Source organism: Hyperoodon ampullatus (assembly GCF_949752795.1).
Source record: "Hyperoodon ampullatus genome assembly, chromosome: 2".
Lineage (NCBI taxonomy): Eukaryota > Metazoa > Chordata > Mammalia > Artiodactyla > Ziphiidae > Hyperoodon > Hyperoodon ampullatus.
The window spans coordinates 7655843-7680837 of record NC_136915.1 but is presented as its reverse complement, the minus strand read 5'-3'; the positions used below and the strand labels follow the sequence as shown (position 1 = coordinate 7680837).

General features: G+C 43.9%; 1 protein-coding gene across 1 annotated transcript in view; it reads right to left on the bottom strand.

The window, feature by feature from the left end:
- UBE4B (ubiquitination factor E4B) overlaps positions 1-24995 on the bottom strand; it is a gene marked incomplete at both ends in the record, with an annotated part of 114222 nt that overhangs the window by 80317 nt on the left and 8910 nt on the right. The window contains 1 exon segment of the mRNA XM_079697982.1: positions 5181-5364. Within this exon segment, the coding sequence (XP_079554108.1) occupies positions 5181-5364 (184 nt within the window).

Below are 24995 nucleotides of genomic sequence, written 5' to 3'. Positions count from 1 at the left end.
AATATACATGCTATGTCAGCTGGTGAAAGGATCTGGAAGAAAAAGTGTCTATGTCAGATAGAGGTTGCACTTTTATACAAGGTGGTCAGAGAAGGCCTTTTTAAAAAATTAATTAATTTATTCATTCTTGGCTGTGCTGGGTCTTCGTTTCTGTGCGAGGGCTTTCTCTAGTTGCGGTGAGCGGGGGCTACTCTTCGTTGCGGTGCGCGGGCCTCTCACTATCGCAGCCTCTCTTGTTGCGGAGCACAGGCTCCAGACGCACAGGCTCAGTAGCTGTGGCTCACGGGCCCAGTTGCTCCGCGGCATGTGGGATCCTTCCAGACCAGGGCTCGAACCCGTGTCCCCTGCACTGGCAGGCAGACTCTCAACCACTGCGCCACCAGGGAAGACCCAGAGAAGGCCTTTTTGAGAAAGTGACACTTGGATAAACAACTGAAGAGCTGAACGAAAAAGCCATGTGGATTTTAGGGTAGGAGCATTCTAGGCGAAGAAATAGCAAATACAAAGGCCCCCACTAGGTACCATGCCTGGAATGTTCCAGGAACAGAGGGGAACCCAGTATGGCTGGAGCAGAGGGAGCAAGAAGGGCAGTGAGAGAGGAGGGCAGGGCTGGGGCCGGGCCAGGTCACATATGGCCCCGGGTCGAGGTGAGGACTCTGACTTTCATTCTGAGTGAGGCCGGGAGCCAACAGAAAATGATGTGACCTGTCTTACGAGGGGTTCGTTTTCTATTCTGTTTTGTTTAAGCTTATTTAATAGATCCCTGAAAATCTGTTTATCCAACCTGCCAAAGGCATGGCTCATAATATCTACCTATTTATGATTATGAATAATGATGATTATATGAGAAACATAATCGGGACTTAACAGCAGAGAGGTGCACTGCCAAGAACTAACCATTCAGAGTCGCCCGAGTCTGTTGGTTTGTGATAGTAACTATCCTGCTTGCTGTAAAAAATAACGCTGCTGTCATACAATGCTGTACTTATGCTTTAGTGGGATCCAGTGTGGCTCTACACTGAGAACAGACTGAGGTGAAGCAAGGGTAGGCATGGAGAGACCAGTCTGGAGCCCAGTCCAGTAATCCAGGCAAGATATGCTAGTGCCTTGAACCTGGAGAGGTGGTGAGATGAGAAGAGATGGTGAGAATCGGGTCTGGTTCTAAATTTTGCTGATAGATCTAGAGCTGGGGTCGGCAAGCTATAGCCCACAGGCCACACTTACCTATTTTTGTAAACAGAGTTTTATTGGAACACAGCAAATCATTAGTTTACATATTGCCTATGGCTGCTTTTGGGCTACGGGGCAGAGAAGAATATTTGTGACAGAGACTGCACAGCCTGCAGAGCCAAAAATATTTACTATCTGGCCCTTTATTTTATTCTTTATTTATTTATGTTTTTGCGGTACGCGGGCCTCTCACTGTTTTGGCCTCTCCCGTTGCGGAGCACAGACTCCGGATGCACAGGCTCAGCGGCCATGGCGCACGGGCCCAGCCACTCCACGGCATGTGGGACCTTCCCGGACCAGGGCACGAACCCGTGTCCCCTGCATCGGCAGGCGGACTCTCAACCACTGCGCCACCAGGGAAGACTTATCTGGCTCTTTAGAGAAAGAGTGTGCTGACCCCCGATCTAGAATATGAGGTAAAAAGAAGAGAGAAATTTTAGGCTTAAGTAACTAGAAAAAAAAAAAGTTGTCATTTATTGAGAAGGGGTCCTAGGAAAAGACAAGATGTAAGGGAATATCAGGAGCTCGATTTTGGACGTGTTACCTGTGAGATGTGTAGTAGATGATGCATGAGTCTGAGGTTCAAACGACAGGTCTGAGCTGGAGGTATAAACTTAGGCATCATCAGATTAGAAATACCAACTAAACCCAGGAAGCTGGATAAAATCAGTAAGAGAATAAGCATAGCTGGAGAGGACAAGAGGTTAACTGAGTCCTGGAACCCTGACACTTCGAAGCCAGGGAAACGAAAAAGACTCACACAAAGAGCTAAGAAGGAACAGGTGGAGATAGGATGAACACCAGGACTGTGACGCTCCGGAGCCGAGCAGAGGAAGCACCTCAAGGAGAAAAAGGCCAAAGCCACGGTGCATGGGGCTGACAAGTCAGATCAGACAGTGACTCAGAGCGGAGCACGGGAGGCCCCACCTGACGGGATTTGACTCAGCAGAGGTACAAGGATAGAAGGAGGAGACTGAGGACAGGCAACTCTTTCCAGAAGTTCTGTCGTGAAGGGGTGCAGAGATGTGGGGTGGAAGCTGGCAGAGTATATGAGATCAAGAGAGTTCCTTTCTACTTACTCCCAAGAGGGGAGAAGGAACTGCATGTACAATGGCTGTTAAAAGAAAAAATAAAAGGTTTCCACTTGAGATGGAAAACCAGATGAAGCAGGAGAGAGACAGGAACTGCTGGAACAACGGCTGTGGGTAGGTGAGAGGAGATGGGATCCGCGGTGCAGCCTGCAGTCAGGGCAGGGACAGTTCAAGCCCAACAAGAACTGGCCACACATTCGAGTAGGTGGGTGGAGGCATGATCGAAGCTTAAGGAGGTAAGTTCCCTTCTGCCTGCATCTGTTTTCTCCACGAAATAGGCAGGCAGGCCACCAGGTGAGAGTGTACATGGAGAATGAGGTGCCACAGATTGGAAGAGAAGGTATGATATAGACTGTGGGAGAGTGAACCAGGAAACACGGTATAACTACCTGCTAGTATTCAGGGTCCACTTGAGTTTGTGATCACAAGTCTGAAATGAGACAGCTAGTATTGTTTTTCTCTAGCCTTATTCCACAGCAAGAGACCAAGAATAGGAGGGGAATGGGATTTAAAACGAGGATCGTGGTTTAACCAAGTGAGTAAGACAAAGCGAGAGAGAGGCCAGAGAGGGAGTGACAGTAGTGTCTAACGATGGAAGTTCCACAGGGTGAGGAGGGAAGTGAGAACACGAGGGGAGGAAAAAGCAAAGGAAGCGATGGGTCAGTGGACTGCAGCCCCGAGGGAACCCTCAGGATTTGGGCACAGAGGGGTGAGCTAGAAAGCTGAAGGTGGTGATCAGAAAATCACTGAGAATGAAAGATCTAGAGTCTGACCATGGCAGTGAGTGGGTGGAGTCAGGTGGAAGCAAAGGTCGCTGAAGGAGAGGAGCTCAAGAAACGGAGCGGTCGGAGCGCTGGAAGCGTCGTCTATGTGGCTACTGAAACCATCATGAATTAAGACAGAAATGGTATTGGAGAGATAGACAGTGGACAGAACCGTGGGTGGGGGGGTCAGAGGATAAGCCACGACAAGCTAGAGGAGTGGGGAATACCGTCTGGTGACACGAGATTGAAACCGATGTGTTTTTGGGGTGGAGGAAGAATGGTCTAGAAGAAATGAGAATGTGACAGAGGAAGAGCACAGATCCAGTGAGAGCACCAAGGGGAAGGGATGTGCACAGAGCAGAATTCTGCTGGTGACCGAGCAGGGGGATTTCAGAATTTGAGGAGGTGGGGAGGTGGGGTGGGAAAGGTACATGTAACAAACCATGTAATGATTAGAGACTGTGAGATGAGGGATGAGGACAGGGGAGACCAGGTGGCTGACGTGAGCGGGCATAAGGGGCACGCCGAGATTCTTCCTGGTGGTCCCAAAGAGACGCCGTGCTGTGGCTGGGAGGGTGGAGGAGCTTGCCAGGAGCAGGCAGAGTTCTGGGTCTCCTGCCTGACCTTTGCTGACGCAGTGAAATTTTAAGCCCCTCCCCTTTGCCACTATATCTTCCCTGGACAGTTTCCAGCATCCTGGGTGGGGTCTGATCACGGTGAGACAAGCAGCGCTGTTGGTAGCACAGATTCCAAGGAAAAGAAGGAAACACGGTTGGAATCCTGAGCCCATGTCCTGTTAGAGACCATCACGCCTTCTCCAAGCAGTGTACACGGGAAACATTTCAGGCACAGGCGTAGTTTACTATTAATTGGTGATTTGGCCTGAACCTCTCTCACTTTTATAATTAACAGATTTACGTAGACGCATTTACATTTGCATGGGGAGAAGCCTACAATGATGCCTAACGAGAGTTACAGTAACAGAAACTCTGCAGATACTTTAAATTGACAAGTTATCCTAGACCATGAAGACAGATTATTCCAAGGTGACAAAGGGAGAGTGCATTAAATGACTGCAGAGCTGACAATCATATATTTCATTATCAGGTGATATGATGATCAACGCAGGTCTCTTAGCATCTGCTTTTCCCTAATTAAAATCGTAATTATTAATATAATTATAATGGTAATAATGATTATGTTTGAGAGAAAAGTTCACTTAGTGAAAAGACAGGTATTTTCAAACATACAGTGTGAGTCAATATCAGCATTTCCCACCAAAGACAGTCCTGGATATCAACTGTGAGCTCATTAATTATAAAGAAATAAACCTTTACGATAGTTAAACAATTGTCAATGAGACAGATAGAAAACATCACATCAGGTGAACTTTCATACCCTGAAATTTTAGAGAGTTCTATGGCAATGTAGAATGAAGACAAGGAGATCCATAATCAGAGGCTTGTCTTTTTTTTTTTTTTTTTTTTGCGGTACGCGGGCCCTCACTGCTGTGGCCCCTCCCGCTGCGGAGCACAGGCTCTGGACGCGCAGGCTCAGCGGCCATGGCTCACGGGCCCAGCCGCTCTGCGGCACGTGGGATCCTCCCGGACCGGGGCACGAACCCGCGTCCCCTGCATCGGCAGGCGGACTCTCAACCACTGCACCACCAGGGATGCCCCAAAATGACTAATGGTCATTTTGACCATTAGTTCAATCTTGCATATTCAGATTATTTTATCTTAAAAAAAAAGGATCAACCAAACTCATGAAATCAGCAGAAGCAAATTTAGTCTTAATCTCCTTGCCATCAGAGATAAAGACCTGACCCTGTTTGGAAAAAAAAGATGAAAGCTATAGAAGGGAAAACAAGTAGCTTCAACAGATCACTATCAAAATGAATAGACATGAACAAAACACACTCTAATGATCTTAATCTTTAAACTACTGCTTGCAGGATTTTAAACAGTTGCTGTTCAATTCAGCAATTGTTCAATTCATTTTATGTTGTTGTGGAAACATCACAACTGTAAGCGTAAGAGCAAGCTTACAGTTGTGGGAACTATAAATGTGTCCCAGGTGTGAAGGCAAGGCTTACCTGATGCACCTATGGGGGAGGTAGCTGGGGTCATGTGGACATTGAGACCAAGACTCTGGGACGGGCCTGGGGCTGAGGCTGCTACAGGAGGCCCCGGAGGGCTCTCCCTCTGGGGAGAGGTGAGCGGGGTGTTTGGCTGGGAGGTCTGTCCACCAGCAAGTCGTGCCAGGCGCCTCCGTCGGATCTACAATGAGAGCGAAAGGACATTTTATAACTGAACAGCAGAAACACAATTCTGCCAAAGAACAAAAACGTAAATGTTACCAATAAGCATACTAGAGCTTGACAACTAAATACGCCTTGAGAAAAAAGCACTCATTCGAGACAAGTGATAACTGTGTACCAGTAGTTTTATAAGCTACCACCTCACATTTTAAAAACTGAATCTTTTTTTTTTTTTTTGGCCACACCACACAGCTTGTGGGATCTTAGTTCCCCAATCAGGGACTGAACCCAGGCCCTCGGCAGTGAGAGCTCGGAGTCCTAACCACTGGACCGCCAGGGAAGTCCCCAAAACCTGCATCGTCATCACCTTACCACCTCTGTTTATTGAACCTTCTTGAGTGACACTGTGAATTTATAACAAGCATACAACACTTTTAAACACACTAAAGCTTGTTGTTATCGTAATAAAACTACATAAAATTGGTCATATTAATAGGTAGGATATGAAATAAATATAAGTCACTGAAACAGTGAAAGTAACAAAAGTTATACTAGGACAAATTTTACTCTCCCTTTCAAGAACAAAATGATTAGATTTTTCTTACTTAATTTCAATAAAAACATAATCAACGGGGCCTCCCTGGTGGCGCAGTGGTTGAGAGTCCGCCTGCCAATGCAGGGGATACGGGTTCGTGCCCCGGTCCGGGAGGATCCCATATGCCGCGGAGCGGCTGGGCCCGTGAGCCATGGCCGCTGAGCCTGCGCATCCGGAGCCTGCGCATCCGGAGCCTGTGCTCCGCAACGGGAGAGGCCACAACAGTGAGAGGCCTGCGTACCGGAAAAAAAAAAAAAAAAAAAAACATAATCAACAACTTCTTCCTTATAATGACATCTCAGAGTTATCAAGTGATTACAAATATGTACCACAAAATCCTGGTGGATCACAGAAATGGTTTCCCCACATTTTGATAGTCATTAATTCATAACCAGGCAAAAAACTCTGAGCACCGGCCCTCCCAGGCAGTGGGCATACGCGACAATTACGATAAGGCTTCTGGCTCTAAGTAGGCATCAAAGAAGCAAACCAACTAGGTTGCTCACACCCTTTCCATTATGAATAAGTTAGATGAAAAAGTTAAATTACGACAAATGCTAATGGGGACGGACCTCAGCTGAACTAAGAATCTATTTGCCATCCTAACATTGTTGGAAATCTGCTCCTTCTATTGTTCAGACAAGAACATCCTGATTCTTGACCCAAACGTTCGGAAGCCCCTCCCTGTGCCCCTGCTGTAAACACATCTATCGATGAATTTATACAAAATCCTGAAGTTGTTTGGTCACCAAAAAAACCCTGTATAAATTATTTACTATTGTGATTAGATCTACACAAAGTTGTCTTTTCACTGTCTGTGTTTTGTTAACGCGAAATTAGATTGTAGTTATAAGTAAAAGTTGGCTGCCTAGGGAACAATAATTGTATATTCTGTTTAACAGAAATAAAAGAATATGTGTCTTAAAAAAAAAAAACCCTCACTGAAAGAAGCTAACGAAGTCGTTCTCTCAGGAATACTTCACTGGGGGGGGGGGGATGGACCAGAAACACCACCCCCAACCTGTTCCCAACACAGTTATCAAGCCAGAGACCCAGGGTCTGTGTTCCCAGCTTCTCTGCTGCCCTTCACCGCCTCAAACACAGACAATTTACCACCAAGTCCTGTTCCTTCTGCTGGAGTCCACCCTCCCCGCTCAGCTCCTCCGCCACCACCCTCTCTCACCAGGACCTCTGCAAAAGCTTCCTAATGGATACACCTGGGTCCACTCTGGCCTGGTGAGGGCAGAGGCCCCATCCGCCTTTCTTCAAACATTTTCAAAGCTTTAGATTTCTGAAATGCACATCAAAACCACAATGAGCTAATACCTCACACCCACTAGGATGGCTACTATCAAAAAAACAAACAAAAACCCATAAAATACCAACTATTAGCAAGGGTGTAGAGAAACTGGAACCCCTGTACACTGTTGTTGGGAATGTAAAATGGTGCAGCCACTATGGAAAACAGTATGGCAGTTCCTTAAGAAATTAAACATAGAATTACCATATGATCCAGTAATTCCATTCATAGGTATATACCCAAAAGACCTGAAAGCAGGGACTCAAACATGTATTTGTTTACCCATGTTCATAGTAAAATTATTTCCAAAAGCCAAAAGGTGGAAGCAACCCAAAAGTCTATTAATAGATAAATAAAATGTGCTCTAAACATAAATGGAATATTATTCAACCTTAAAAAGGAAATTCTGACTGCAACACGATGAGCCCCAAGCACTTTATGCTAAGTGAAATAAGGCAGTCACAAAAAAGACAAATACTGTATGATTCCACTTACATGAGGCACCTAGACTAGTCAAATTCATAGAGGCAGAAAGTAGAATGGTGGTTGCCACGAGCTAGGGAGATTTTTTTTAAATCTAAGTATAGAATAAAACCCTAAATGATAAGAAAGCATGTATCACCTGGATTCCTCTGCAACCCATTCTCCACACAGCAATCACAGTAATTCTTTAAAAACACAAATCACGAGGCTTCCCTGGTGGCGCAGTGGTGACGAATCCGCCTGTCAATGCAGGCGACACGGGTTCGAGCCCTGGTCCGGGAAGATCCCACATGCTGCAGAGCAACTAAGCCCGTGTGCCACAACTACTGAGCCCACGAGCCACAACTACTGAAGCCTGCGCACCACAAGTACTGAAGCCCGTGTGCCTAGAGCCTGTGCTCCACAACAAGAGAAGCCACCACAATGAGAAGCCCAAGCACCGCAAGGAAGAGTAGCCCCCACTCGCCGCAACTAGAAAGAGCCTGTGCACAGCAACGAAGACCTAACACAGCCAAAAATAAATGAATAAAATAAATAAATAAAAAAAAAGAAAAGCTAGGCATGAAAAAGCAAAGACTGCATGATTCCATTTTGATAAATTTCAAAAACAAGAAAAACTAAACTGTAACATTAGTCAGGATAGTGGTTACCTTTGGCAGGAGGTGCGGGGGTACAGGGAGGATGGCTGGGGGAGGCATGAGCGGGCATCTCAGGAGCTGGTAATGGTCTTTTGTCTTTTTTAATGAGATGCTAGTTTCACAAGTGTGTCCACCCTGTGACAATTCATTGGGTTGTATACTTACAACTATGGGTAGTGAGTTCATGGGTGTTCATATTACTCTTCATAACTTATACGTTAAATATAGTCTTTTACACATTTCAAATAGGAGATACATATATATATATATATATATTTTTTTTTTTTTTTTTTTTGCGGTATGCGGGCCTCTCACTGTTGTGGCCTCTCCCGTTGTGGAGCACAGGCTCCGGATGCGCAGGCTCAGCGGCCATTGCTCACGGGCCCAGCCGCTCTGTGGCAATGTGGGATCTTCCCGGACCGGGGCACGAACCCGTGTCCCCTGCATCGGCAGGCGGACTCTCAACCACTGCGCCACCAGGGAAGCCCCAAATAGGATATAATTTTTAAAAATAAATCCTACTTATTCCTCAAGGCCCACTGGAAATGCTACAGTCTTTATGAGGATTCTCCATTTTTTTTAATTTAGTGTAAATTAAAATACCTTACACAAACACTGTGCTTACTACCTGATACTGAAATTAAGGCAGTATTTTCATTTTAAAATGTGTTTGTGTAGACACACCAATACAACAGAAGAGACTTTTAAATTTTCAAGGAAACCAGCATTTGGGGATTTGCTAGAAGTTAAGTTTCATTACTTTAGAGGCAGTTAAACTTAAGAGCCCGTGCTTGACTTGAAATTCAAATGCAACCTTTACTACTAACTCACTACCTAGGGGGGCTCAAGACAAGTCGCCTGACCTCTCTGGGCTTCCAGTTCCGAATATGCACAGTGGGGATAAACAGTGCCTTCCTCAGAGAATTGTGAGAAAACTACCACTTTGCCCTGTTCTCTAATTCATTTTATGTTCACGGCTCTTACCTGACCTACTACGTATGTGATGTTTCTTTTTTTTTTTTAATTAATTAATTAATTTATTTTTTAGCTGCATTGGGTCTTCATTGCTGTGTGTTGCTGGGCTTTCTCTAGTTGCAGTGAGTGGGGGCTACTCTTCGTTGAGGCACGCGGGCTTCTCATTGCGGTGACTTCTCTTTTTGCGGAGCACGGGCTCTAGGCACGTGGGCTTCAGTAGTTGTGACACGTGGGCTCAGTAGTTGTGGCTCACGGGCTCTAGAGCGCAGGCTCAGTAGTCGTGGCGCATGGGCTTAGTTGCTCCGCGGCATGTGGGATCTTCTTGGACCAGGGTTCGAACTCGTGCCCCCTGCACTGGAAGGCGGATTCTTAACCAGTGTGCCACCAGGAAAGCCCTGTGATGTTCCTTTGTGTATTGCGTGTTCACCATCCCCCTACTCTAAGTTTTTTCAGGCCCGGGCTTTTCTCGGTTTTTTCTCTGATGGCTCATCCGTGCCTAGAAGAGTGCCTGGCACATAGCAGGTGCTCTTTAAATATGTGCTGAATGAATTAAAGAATAAATGAAAACTATCAGAAAATGCATTGCACATAAAATTTACTGTTTAGGGAATGATAATATTACCTTTGAAAAAGCACACACATTGCTTTTGAAAAAAATATGAAGCCACTTTAAATCTGGGTGCCAAGTTCAGCCTGAGATGTTACATTCAGATGTCCTCCTCAGTGATATAAACATAGAATAAATGTCCTGACTCACTGCAATACGGGCTTGAAGGAAATTTTCCAAGAAGAAAGATTTCCACAGTGCTGCGATTCCCCAATCCCTCCCCACCACCACTCCACAAACACAGGTTTAAAAAAAAGAATAAGAATCAAGACTTTGTAAAATATACTGTGGACCAGGAAGGGAGATGGAAGAGTGGAGTAAGGAAAAGAGACAGGTCTACGCATAACATGCGCTGGTAGGAGGAGACTGGCAGAACCTGTCCTGACCCCCCATCTTAAAAACCTGCTGGGAAGGGAAGAAACAGCCATGGATGGGGCAGTGCTCTGGGGGCCCCGCTGCAACGCTCTCAGTAGAAGACAGTGCCCTTCAATGGACTGACCACTTTCCACCATGGTGGTGGCTCTGAACTGGCCTAGCAGCCTGAGGACCCTGGGAATTTCTAGACTGGAGACTCCCAAGAGAATGGCTTTGAGCAATCGCAGGTATGAAGGCCTACCTAATTAATTTGACTATTAAGAGACGTGACCTCACTTTCATCACAAGCAGAACGTATGAGACACAAGCTAAAAATAGTCCCAGCACACCAAAGTATTATTAAACGTCTTCCTCTTTGCCTACTCTATACATAAGCAGGTAAGACCGGTAGAATGTCTTTTATGTTAAGCGGAAGTCCTTTTTTAAAGAACTGTCTTCCTAGATGTCACAGAGAGTAAAAAACCAAGAGCATAAAAAAGGAACTTCCAATTCCTCAACTTACGTCCTAACCACAACTCAAAACCGAACATACTGATCATGAAATCTCATTCCTAGAGTTTTTCTTGTCTTGACTGTTTCAGTTCTTATTTCATAAACGACATTAAAATAGGGGTTTCCCGGGAATTCCCTGACGGTCCAGTGGCTAGGACTCAGTGCTTTCACTGCTGTGGGCCTGGGTTCCACTGCAGGGGACACAGGTTCAATCCTTGGTTGGGGAACTAAGATCCTGCAAGCCACATGGCACAGCCAAAAAAATAATAATAATAGAATTTTAAAAGGATAAAAAATAAATAAAATCGGGCTTCCCTGGTGGTGCAGTGGTTGCGAGTCCGCCTGCCAATGCGGGGGACACGGGTTCGTGCCCCGGTCCGGGAAGATCCCACATACCGCGGAGCGGCTGGGCCCGTGAGCCATGGCCGCTGAGCCTGCGCATCCGGAGCCCGTGCTCCGCAACGGGAGAGGCCACAACAGTGAGAGGCCCGCATAATGCAAAAATAAATAAATAAATAAATAAATAAATAAATAAATAAAATAGAGGTTTCCCTGGAACTGTTTTATCTTGATGCAGCATTTCCTACCCTCACGTTTCTGACTAACTAAAAATAGATTCAAAACAGCCTCTGTTCAAAACAGCAAGGGCCACTGTGGTGACACGAGGCAGAAGCTAAGACAGGATGGGCCAAACTGATCCTCATATTTTTAGCGTTTGTGTGGGGAAAAATAAATCCAAAAGGCATTGTTTTAAATTTAGTAAACAGTCATTCTACAAAAGCATCTTGCTTTTCCAAATTATTAAATTCTAAAATATTAAATTCTAACATAAAGAAAAACATTTTCAAATATTTACTCTTTGGGATGGTGTCCTTCTAGAGATATCTCCTGTTTTGATTATTATTGTAGGTTTTATTTTCTTTTTTAATAGCTGGTCACATCTAAAAGTTATAAAATGCCATGACAATTTCACAATATGCCTATATCTAAGCCCAACAATATATGTCAAAGTAAATACATTCAAATCTGAACACCACAGCTCTGAGATCTAAAATTCACAAGTTTCCTTTTTAAAATTCACAATTTTAAATTAATTTTCACTTAAAGCTCCAAAAGTCTTGTCACTTAAATCCCCCCCATTTAAAAAGAATATATTAAACTCATTCTATCACTGTCACCCTATATACATGAGGCCAAAAATGTGAAAAAATGCTTTTTCTTTAAATCCTAACATTACAGCAAGAAGTGACTTAAGAATTTAGGTCAAAGGTTTCAACTGAACACAGGTAAATATCTCCTTACTTCTCAATACAATCCTATAATCTCCTCTCCTGCAAAGAGGAAGTGAATACGGCACTCAGATAATAAAGTTTTCTAGGTTAGTCACTGACAATTATTGTTACTTTGGGAGGCTGCTGCAAACTCTAAGACAAAAGAATAATTAACATTAGTATGATTAACACTTACCAAACCCTTATCACGTCTCAAATGCTGGTTCTAAGGGCTTCACGTATATAAACTTAGCTAACAATCCAAAGAGACGGTACATTTATTTTCCCATTTTACAGATGAGAAAGCTGAACTCAGAGAGGCTAAGTGACTTGCTCAAGGTCACACAGCTAGAAAGCCAAAGAGTAGCCTCTCTAACTCCAGAGGGTACAATCTTACCCAAACCCCACTGACCTTTTACAGAAGAAAACCCCCTCAGAAGCTGCAGTGTCTTGCAGATGGAGGCAGCCTTACCTCCCTGATGACACAGTGCTTGTCCATTATCAGTTACGAATAAAGGAATTTACGCATAGAATGTTGGTATTTCAGATACTGTATTTATATTCTAACAACATTAGAATATTAGTAAACTCCCTCTTTGATGACTGTGTATTCTGAAACAAAGAATATTTCCATTTTCTTATTTAAAATATATAGAGTATCAATAAATAAAACAGGAAAATAATGACACTTTATGAACATAATCCTGCCCCCCAAATTCAGTCCTTTGTTGGTTTTTTTGTCTACTTTGCACCAGCCACGGTAGCAGGCACTAAAAGTAACAATGGGGTCATAAGCTCTATCCTTAAGGATTTCCAGATCCACTGGGGAAAGACATAGAAGAAAATCAACAATTATGATACAGCAAAATAAGGTCTGCACAAGATATAATGAGAGTAGAAAAGACACAAAGGAGAAGAGTGCAACTGTTCTCCTTTGATAATGGATGTTTGGGGCACCCATTGTCACTTCATAGGGAGGTTACACATACACACATACATATATAATACATACATACGGAGCTTAGTCATGCCGTATCTTTTTTTTTTTTTTTTTGCGGTACGCGGGCCTCTCACTGTTGTGGCCTCTCCCGTTGCGGAGCACAGGCTCCGCACGCGTAGGCTCAGCGGCCATGGCTCACGGGCTCAGCCGCTCCGCGGCATGTGGGACCTTCCCGGACCGGGGCACGAACCCGCGTCCCCTGCATCGGCAGGCGGACTCTCTATCACTGCGCCACCAGGGAAGCCCAGTCATGCCCTATCTTTTAAAGAAAACAATGTGTTCCCTATTCACTTCGATATCTCCTGCTCTTAAAAGAAGGTATATTTTTATGTTATATGTATTTTACCACAGTATTTTTTTTAATTGAATTGAAAAAGCAGGTTGCAAAAGGGCACACACTGTGATTCCATTTGGGTATACTTACATTACAATAGGTGTTGGTGCAAATGAAAATGGCAATGATACATAATAAATTTCTATTTTTGCCCATCTTCCTTCGCCTTTCACACAATTTCTGATGAAGACAATGAAACTATTATTATCTCCTATTATGTCTATAAAACCTGAAAACATTCAGATGCGAGTGCTGCTCTGCTCCAAATCGTCCCCCCTCCAAGGACCCAGGATGACAAAGTAGCCTCTACAGGGAACACTCCCACTTGTCAAGGCAAAGGGAGAGGGGCGTGCACACTGGGTACCGGCCCAGAAGGGAGCAATTCGTTTCTGCTCACATCTCATTGGCCGAAACAAGTCACATGGCCACACCTGCAGCCAGTGGGGCTGAGAAACATAACCTTCCGCCAGGAAGGGGCAGGGAATATCTTGACAATAAAACAGTCTAGGGGCCTCCCTGGTGGCGCAGTGGTTGAGAGTCCGCCTGCCGATGCAGGGGACGCGGGTTCGTGCCCCGGTCCGGGAAGATCCCACATGCCGCGGAGCGGCTGGGCCCGTGAGCCATGGCCGCTGAGCCTGCGCGTCCGGAGCCTGTGCTCCGCAGCGGGAGAGACCACAGCAGTGAGAGGCCCGCGTACCGCAAAAAAAAAAAAAAACCCAAAAACACAGTCTAGTGCAGCAGAGACTCTTTCTTCTTCAGCACACACACTGTCCAGGTGTTAGGGGTCACTTCCTGTACTGCCGCCTCTTTCTCCCTAGCACACTCCTCTCGAAGACAACTGCCCAGCATCCCCTCCTCAGGTCTTTGCTCAAATGCGACCTTCTCAGTGCGGCCTTCCCTGGCCACCTCCTGTCCCCCATCTCTGCTTTATGGTTCTCTGTACTTTCAAACAGTTCCGTCAAAACCAACATGTATGTTTACGTATGTATGTTTACATGCACACACACACACATACTAAGTGAATACGGAAAAAGGCAACGCTAACACATGATGAATCCATCCAGGTGACCCGATCAATCTTTCTGCAGATTTGAACATTTTCAGAAAAAAAACTTGAGAGAAAAATTACACCTACCAGCCCACCCAGCTTGGCTTTTCTCTAGCTGTGTTCAGCTGCACACAGTAGGCATGAAGTTGGAGCAGCCAGGGTTGCCCATGAGTATAAGACAGTGAGACAGAGGGAAGGTAATGCACAGTGTGTACAAGGGGCAATTACAATGAAGCACAAACCCAAGACAAAGGAAGCCCTGGCAGCGTTCAGATTCCAGGTTCCAGTTCCTTCCCGTGACCCAGCTATCTTTCTGTCCCTGGGTTCAGAAGGAGGACCCCTGTATCCTTAAAATAAATCCCATTTTTTGCTTGAGCTGGATAAGCTGCTGTATTACTTACTGTGTACGTGTTTATAAATACTCAATTCCCCAAAGACATGATCAATAGTTTGTGCACAGAATAACACCTGGCTTTTTTCACTATTAGGTTTTCAGGACTCAAAATCACTTTCGCTAACTATAGTAAGTCATTTCTGAATCAGCCCAAAGAGTAATCTTGAAAATCAAGCAACATACAAATTCTACAACATAACACGCTGTGCACATTACCTGACTAGAGTTTCTTCCTCAGGACAGGTAGGACTCAGCAAGCAAAGGGACACAGAGGAGCACTGGCAAAGGTGGGGAGGTTTTGTGAGAACACACAGTGTTTAAGGAATTCTGGGTTGCTTGTCAAGGATGCGTGTGAATGGCCAAAGCAAGACACAAGGCAGGAAAGACAGGCTGGGGCAAGCCCATGGTGAGCTCTGAATACCATCCTAAGGCTGAACTTTTTCATGTCAGCAAGGAAGAGATTTTGAAGGAGTCACTGGGTCAGATTTATCTTTTAAAACACATCACTCTAGTTACCATGCAGAGAATGGACTCAGGCAGGACAAAGCGAGCCTGGGCAAGGGAGACGCTGCACGGGACAGTCCCAGGGATATTTAATGTGTATAATCAACAGAACTCGGTCATTATTTTGGAAGTGAGATGTGAGGAAGGGTGGAGAGTCTAGATTTCGGGCCAGGATACCTAAGTGGATGGTAAAACTCCTAAAACTGAGAATACAGAGGGGAGGAGTTTTTAAGAGAAGATGAGTTATGATTAGACTACTGGGTATGAGATGCCTGTAAGAATATCCAAACAGAAATGCCCTACAGGCAGCTGACATTTGTTTTATTTATGGTTATCATTTCCTTGTTCTAACAAGGATCGAAAATGATTAACAAAAAAACACATAAAATACATTTTTAATTTAACTTAAATTAAAATCAAATATTGATAGATAAGGAAACTAGGACAGAAATAAGATGATGACAGAAAAAATCAGATAAAGCCAGAAGCGAGATGAGTACACATTATGCATGTAGTTTACCAACACAGTATGTGAGTGACAACACATATCACATATTCAGTATCAGCAGATGCTAATGCCAAAATATGACTCAGAGAAAGCAATCAATTTTAGAGTGGCCCAAATGAGGAAGGAGGGCCTTGCCTCACCTTTGTGGCGTGGCTTGATTTTAGGATAGACTTCAGAGCACTAAGGGCAGGGATTCAAAACCTGAGGGTCACGAGGATCTCCAGTTTTCATAAGATTTGTAAAGAGGTCCCTGACTCAGAACAGATTAAAAATCACTCTCTTGGGGAATGAATGGGCGGCATATCCTTCACTTGATCCCCCATAAACATGTGCCCTCAACAGAACTCCCGGTGAGCACTGAGCTGAAGCAAGTTTCAGTGGCCCTCCAGTGATACCCCAAAGCAGAGCCGTGTGTAGAAGTGTAGCTGCTGAGAAGACACGCACCCTCACTGTCTGCCAGGCTGGGGCAGCTGGAGATCTGGGTCCAGATCGCAGGCAGGAGATATGAACTTGCAAGTCATCAGTACCAACACTTACATGGCAGATAATTCTAGGTACCGAGAACAGAAATTTGCTATCTAGTTCACATCCATCTCCCGAGGGCTGCAGAATCGAGCATGGACCACAGGAGCACTAAATAAGTACCTGGAGAATAAATAAGTGAAGGCCCAGTAAAAGGGTATTCATTCATCCATGCATTCATTCATTCAACAGATATACCTTGAAGGTAGGGAATGAAGGGATTCGAGAGTAGAGTCCTGAGAAGCATCATCATTTAAGGTACACAGGAAAGAGCAGTCTGTGATGGAGACAGAAAAGAAAGAGAGAAATCAAGAAAAGCTGTATCCCCATGATATCCAAAGGAAGAGACTTTGAAAAAAAGAAGTGGTCACCATGGTCAAAATCCAAAGAGAGGTTAAATAACACATTCTGAAAAGTGCCAAGGGGTTTGTCAATCAGGTGGTCTTACCAAGAGCAATCTAAGTGGAAAGATGAAGGAAAAAGCCTCCCCAAAAAGCACAGGAAAGGAGGGGGGACTGAAAAATGAGTGGGGATAAGAGAGCTACCCTTGTGAGAGCCTAGTCTGTGAAAGTAGAGCCAAGGGATCAAGTGACAGCAAGAGGGGAATGCAGGACTAGAGGTGGCATCTTGTTCTTCGAACCAGAGTGAACTGGACATTTTATTAATCAAAACTTGTCATGTTCAAGAGGGAGGACGCCAGATAGAGCAGACGTACAAAGGTAGGAAACAGCAGAGTATGCGAAGTATATACACACTGAGAAAATCCGGGAGGGCAATCCCCCCGCCAAGTTAACAATGGTTCTCTCTGGAGAACAGGTTTACAGGTCATTCTTGCTTTTCCCTTTATTCCTGATTATGGAAGTCTTCGACAATGAATCATGCAGAATTCAGTGAATCTGTACTACTGAATTTATAATCAGAAAAAAGTAATTTTAAACGAAGAGGGTAGGTTAGAAAAATTTCTAAAATCAATTTCCAAAAATCAAAAAAAAAATCATATGTTAGAAGGTTTAGTTGTGGGGGGAAAATACCTAACCTAGAAAAAAATAGTGGAAGAAAGTATATACACCAAAATGTAAACTTACAGGTATCCCTGGATGGTGAGATTCTGAGCAAAGATTTTGCTTCTACCTTCTGTTTCTTATTTTTATTTTTGCCTCATAATACAATGAACCTAAAGTACATTTAATTGTAGAATCTGCAGTTCTCTACCCTTCCTTTAATGGCAAGTCATAAAAGGGAGGTATCAGAAGAAAGGAACAGACAGCTGGTCACATTCCTGTGACTGTGCACCGTTAAGTTGTAACACATGAATTTAACAGCTCAACGAGCCCAGATCCCATACTCCAAATAAAGGACCAAGCCCTCCAATCAGCTGAAACCTGCCACAGGACACACAAAAGCACAGCAGAGAGAGACAACAGTGGACCAGTAGTGTCACCTCTGCAATCTGTCTTCCAATCATTTTCTGCTTCACTTTCCAGATTACCCATCCAACTCAATGTTTACTCAAAGCTACAAGAAGCCTGCTTTCTCTACTGCATTTCCTCTCCAAAGGATATGATGACCATGCTCACGACTGACTCCCAGATTAAAACATTAAAGCATCAGTGCTTTTCCCAAACATGCCTCCCCAGCCCAGACGTGTCACCCACAGCAGGGGGACCATGGATCCCAGCAGCGCACTCCAGGTGCTCCTGTCTAATTTTAACAGAGCCCCTTCCCCTCTCGAAAGAGTCCTGGTTTGGACACGACCATTTCATGGTCACTTGCTATCTGTCTGGCTGTCCTGCGTTCAGCACCCCCGGGCCGGTGCCCCCTCTATTCCAGCGCCTGTCTTTACCCACCTCCACTCAGTTGCCTGCCAGGCTCCCCTTCCCTTCCCTGCGAAAGGAATGCAGACAAGGTAAGTTATCCGACCTCCTCCATGAGTACTTTTCTAGTTGAGTTCATCTCTCAAAAATAAAGCACAAAATTCTTACACAGGCTAAGTTCCAGCAGTCACTGGCAAAATACACAATTTTCCAAGTAACTGTCTTTTGAACTCTACTACCCTGGCTGCTTTACCATAGGGCACTCACACCCACGTGTCACTAGTCTAACGACCAACCCCACAGTCTGGCTCATGACAAAGAAATGATTTTCTTGTCATTAGAAAAGAGACTATAAACAGTTTTGTCTCAGGGAGAAAAAAAGGTTTGACCCTTAGTCATTCTCCAATGCCAGGCAGTGATTACGTGGTTTTTCATTACATGGAGTTTTATAAAGTCCAACAAAGATGACTGATGTCAATATTTTCTACATCTGATCCATAGTATGCAGAACCCTGGGTATGTGTTAGGTATGTGCCTAAGCACGTTCTGCCAGAGGGAGAGGGCTAAGAGCCAAAGGCATAGCTGCCTGATTATCCAAAGTACTGTCCTGAGTCACCCTGTAACACTGAAAATATTCATTAATAGTATTACTTCAAATTAAAATAATAAATGGCTTATGACAATACTTATTCTAGACTCTTCATCAACGTTTGATATTAGAGCAATTTTTTAAAAAAAGCATTCCGCTTGAAAGTAAAACAAGGGGGCAAAAGAAGAGGAAGTAAAACAAGAGACGGAGCGCAGTGGGTGAGCGACTGCTGCTCCAGGTCCCGTCTTCACAGCCTTCAACGGGACGAGCTCTCCTGGGGCCAGCTCTGGGTCAAAATCCCAGCTGTACCCATTTCCAGCTGTGTTACCTCTCTGGGTCTTGGTTTCCCCATTTGGCAGCAGGTGATGATATAAATATCACTCATCTTGCGAGACAGTCATCAGAGATAAAGGTAACGCAACACATTACCTGGGCTGGGCTCTCTCTATGGGCGTGTGGCCTACCTCCCCGCAGCGCCGCACAAGGAGAGCAGGGACCTGGCCTACCGTGCTCACCGCCACAGCCCAAGCAGCAACGCCTACAGCAGAGAACGCTCGGTAGACATCTGCTGAACAAGCCAAGCGCCCACCTGACACACAGTAAACAGTCATTGTTTTTTTGTAGCTTCAGCCTCCACGTTTCCGCCATCCTTTTGTTCTGTCCACCTCCCTTTTAGGCTCAGACGCTGTTTTCCTTTGGCTCAGGGCTCTGTTTCACCCAAACGGTATGAATAAACAGCACAGCTACATCAGATCTGTGAAAAACATCGGATCTATTAGCTGACTGTGAAACTAGGAGAAACCACTAGAATCAAGAGCCTAACATTATACAGCAGAGAAACATCCTGAGGGTAGGATCATTTTAACTAGATCTGATTTAAAAAAAATGATTCTTACAGGGCTTCCCTGGTGGCCCTTAAATAGACGAGATGAGCCTACAGACCAAGTAGCAGCTACTTCTGACACTCTCTCATAGAACGGTTCCTGGTCACTTAAGAATGACCGAGTGAAACAGGAAATATTAAACATTTTAAAGAATTTCCTGAAGCCCAACTATGTGGAAAGAGTTTTTTAAATTGACTCACAAAATAATTACTGCTGAAACAAAAGTGTAAATTCTTCTGGGGCAGGGTTCGTGTGTTTTCTCTAATCTCTACCAAAGTTCTACGTTCACACCAACTCTGAACACTCCAAAGCCAATATTCTAGCAGATCTATATAGCAGGGTTGGGGAAAGCGGGCTCTTTCAGAGGGAGAAAACACTGACTTCTGGCCATTTCCTGTCCAGCATATTTTTGATATGAATAAAGGTTTCCTTCCCAACATGGATCATTAATGTTTAAGTTCCTCCTACAGATTAAGCATCATCCCAGATGCCACTCAGCCCTTTTTAAAAACAGAAATGGCAATACTTTCATATAAACATCTCGTTCCAGTACGGGTCAATGTGCTTTGTTACCTGTCCACATTAACATCAAGAAAGACAAAGAGGGACTTCCCTGGTGGCGCAGCGGTTGAGAAACCGCCTGCCAATGCAGAGGACATGGGTTCAAGCCCTGGTCCAGGAAGATCCCACATGCCGTGGAGCAACTAAGCCCGTGCACCACAACTATTGAGCCTGCGTTCTAGAGCCCGCGAGCCACAACTACTGAGCCCGCGCCTGGAGCCCGTGCTCCACAACAAGAGAAGCCACAGCAATGAGAAGCCCGCGCACCGCAACAAAGAGTAGCCCCTGCGAGCCACAACTAGAGAAAGCCCGCAGACAGCAACAAAGACCCAACGCAGCCAAAATTAAATAAATAAACAAATTAATTAAAAAAAAACTTACCATTAAAAAAAAAGACTAAGAGGTGTCTAATGGGACACTTTCACAAGCATATTTTCCACTTGGCATTCACTAAAATTCTCCCACTCACAAGCCATTCTAATCATAACATCTCAAGGCAAAAGACTGCTTTAACGCATTTCCCTAGACCAGAAATCACCAAACTATTCGAGTGTGAGGAAATTTATACAAAGTAAAAAAGAACAAACACACAAAAGCCCTTGTAGATGACCAACCCATCTGCCCCAAGTTGGCCCTGAAGGAAAAAAAAACTGGGCACTCCTGTGATGAAACTCCACGGAAATGATGCCTGGTCTGTATTTATCATAACTAAAGGTTAACTAACATAAAAGTGGAAAGCTAATTAATTAATTAATGTTCACCAAACATAAACATATATATGCTGTCATACGGTAGCATCCTAAAACAAAAATGTCGTAAATGACACTCTAAACATCTACTCTACATAACTGATGTTCAAAGCTCAAAGGGGCTATACATTTTTTTCTCTGTGTAGATTGAATGTTAACATTTTTTAACTGGCCCACAAAATAATTACTGCTGAAACCAAAGTGTAAATTCCTCTGGCATATCTATATACAGTAAGGTAAAAGGGTTTTGCTATTGCTTTTTAGCATTTAAAATTTTTCCTTCATCTTGCCTCAAAAATTTTTTAAATTAATTTAAAAAAAATAAAAGGGACTTCCCTGGCGGTCCAGTGGTTAAGACTCCGCACTTCCACTGCAGGGGACACGGGTTCGATCCCTGGTTGGGGAACTAAAATCTCGCATGCGCATGGCGTGGCCAAAAAAAAAAAAACTTTACTACCTGCTTTTTTCTAAATGTTCATATCCCTCAATAGCCTAAACAGGATAATTTTATGGGTAAATTAAATCACACATAAAAAGTTCTACTCAGTAGATTATAAAGGTTGTTAGATATTTTTTAATTTTCCACAAATTTTCATTTCCCTCTCAGAAATAAGTTTTTCTCACCAGGGCATTCATATATACAGAATTTTTCCATCTCTAACATTAAATGTACTTTATTATTTTTGAAAATGAGAAATCTGTATATGATTATTTTGGGTCAATCATAATACCTGATTGGCCAGCACAAAGAAGTATTTACAGATAAGCACTAATAATATAGAAAACTAGCTGTTGGATAACACTTTTTAATTAAAAATTTAAAAACACGAGTTATAGTTTTTAAATACAACAATCCATAATTCATGAAAACAAGTGTTTATACTAAAAAATATGACCAATGTATTTGATAAAATACAAAAGAGGTTTCATTGAGATTGGAGAAATAAGATACGCAACATGAAAAAGATAATATGGAAGTAAATGCCTCTATGTAAAAATATTGATTTAAAAAAAAAAAGTGAATCTATTTGATGAAGTTAAGTGAGTTATCCAAAGATTCAATATTGTGTATAAGTAGAAACTTGTTAAAAATTTCAAGAAATTCTATTAATGACATGGCATTAGAATCAGACATATACCAATATTTTTTCCATTAAAACCTGAACATCGGTCTTTGATGAGCTTTCATACGGTTTTCTATAAGCTTGGTTCTAACCAAACGCTCCCCAGACATACACCCACCTGTACAGAGAAAAGTCAGTGACAAACCAGGACCAGCCACAGAATTTGTGGGGCCTGGTGCCTAATAAAAATGCAGGGCCTCTTGCTCAAATGTATTAAAAATTTCAAGACAGCAACAGCAGAGCATTCGACCAAGTGTGGGGCACTTCTGACTGCAGGTCACATGTCCGCGAAGCCAGCCCTGGTGACAAGTATAGACAGAGGTCTGACCAAAGACCCTGACCTAATATGACCCTAGAAGAGTGCCTGGCGGATGACAGATGTGCTTGATGATTTGTTTGGAAATCCGAGGAGTTCAGCTCCCAAAAAGACCCATAAAAGCAAAGGGCCATCTCATCTAGGCAGAAAATTTAACTAATTACCATGACACTATTACACACCTAGACTCTATACCAAACACTGACGGAACCAAGAAACAATGTGCACTGAATACATTCCACAATGTTTAATTAGAAAGTTAATTAAGTCAAGGCCAGATAGTCTCAATACTAGGACCCAAAAGAGACCTCTTTGCCCAGCCTGACTACTGTTTTCAAATGATGCTAAAGATGCGGCAGCTGGTAAGCAGTTCACACAGTGTCCTCCCAGTCAGATTCCCCTTCCCCAGCCCTGCAGGAGGGGACAGTCCCTTCAGAAGACAAAACACACCATCTGACTTGAGCAGACTGCATCACCTCGTGTGTTGGGTTTTGGTCCTGATATGCAGCGTGTTTCTCCCGTCTGCACGGTTCCCTTCCTTTCAAACTTCCTTGCTCTTCCTTCACCCCCTTAGTACATACAGGCCACCTGATCACCCCAGATTTTAGGAAAAAGGAAGAGGAGGTGTGGCAAGTGATAACACTGTGGCTTCACACAAAAGATGGCAGCTGGGTGAGAAGAGACTTTAGGAAGTTTAAGGGGCTGGGGGAGAGGATTCCAACCCAACCTTTCACACAGGCCTCAGCCTATTTGCTACCTTAACAAGTAAGAGACCTCCTTTTAAGCTCTCGGCATTGTTACGTGCAAAGGGCTCGTTAGGTGCTATATGAGCACCAACTAAAATTCTAACCATGTACAACTTAATCTTACTCTGGAAAAGAGAGCTAATTTGCCCCAGGAAGGGACATATGAGAGCTAATATGTCCCTACATGCTCTGCCAGGGCACTGCACTCAGCACTTTATGTATCACTGCAATTAATATGAAGAACAATGCCATGGATAGGTATGCAGACCCCCATTTTACAAGTGAGGAAACTGAGGCGCAGAAAGTACTTTGCCTGGGTCATCCAATTGGTTGGTCCACCTAAAACCCAGGTACATCTGACTCTGAATTACAGCTCTGACAATAAGGTTTCTTTCTAGTGCCTACCTTAACCTAACTAATGTAATCTTATGTAGCAACAGCAAAAACAAAACAAAAAACGACTGCAGCACAAGAACTGGGAGTCACGGAAAGACACTTTGTAGCCAATTCTTGAACTCAGCAACTATTTACCGTGGGGCACCCTGTGTCAAGCCCCGTGCTAAGAGATGGATAAAAAACAGTGAAAGCAAGAATAATCAGGGCTTATGCTGCAGTAGGAGATACGCCAAACGAATAGACAATTCCCACCAGTGGGATTAATATCAGGATAGGAGAAGCGATTTTAATGAAACACCTTTTCTGTTCTTCCTATTTCTCCTCAACTCCGCCTCCCTCAGCTTCTGCTCACTTACTGGTTTAGGAGCGTTTGGGGTTACACAGTTGGCTGTGCTCGATAATCACATGGCAAAACCTTTCAGACCCACAAACACCCACCAATATCAGAGATTTTTTCACCATCTCCAATGTTTCTTCAGTGCTTCTAAAAAGCGATTACGATCAATTTCAAAAGAGTGCATGTAACAGAGTTTGCCCAGAGTAAGAAACAACTGAAACATTTATCCTCACCACAGATTTTTCTAAATGTCAAAAATTCTGATCATCTTTACAGACTAGCTCAAATCCTCCCAGAGCCCTTCCCAGATTTCCCCAGTCAGGATTCACTGCTCCATCAACTGTACTCCTTTACTTAAATATCTATTTCAGCCCTTGGATTCTAGTTGGAGTTGGCTGTGTTCCTGTCTCCCCATTGCAGTACGAGCTCGCCGAAGGTGAAGACCAGGTCTTACTCATATTTGAGACGGTATCTCCACACATGTATCCCTCAATACCCAGCAGAGAGTAAACATCCCACATATATTTGCTGAAACTACACGAACAAAATTAATATTTTATCATATACCTATTTGCCACTCTTTCTTAAATGTTTTAAAGATTAACTGTAGTATGATTCAGTGTGCCCAGATTATGGTTCAAAATTTACACTTGGAACTCTTCAGGCCCCAAACACCCTGGTAGGAATAATATACAAATCTACCTCCACACCTTTACTTCCTACCTCGGGAAAGAGGAGAACAGAGTAAAGAGTAAATAAATATTTACTGAATGAATAAAGGAATTAGTGATCATAATAGGAAATGGTAAAAGATAAAATTTAAAAGGATATGTTCTGGGACTTCCCTGGTGGCACATTTAAGAATCCGTCTGCCAATGCGGGGGACACAGGTTCAAGCCCTGGTCCAGGAAGATCCCACATGCCGCGGAGCAACTAAGCCCGTGCGCCACAACTACTGAGCCTGCGCTCTAGAGCCTGTGAGCCACAACTACTGAGCCCACACGCCTAAAGCCCGTGCTCCGCAACAAGAGAAGCCACTGCAATGAGAAGCCCGTGCACTGCAATGAAGAGTAGCCTCCACTCGCCGC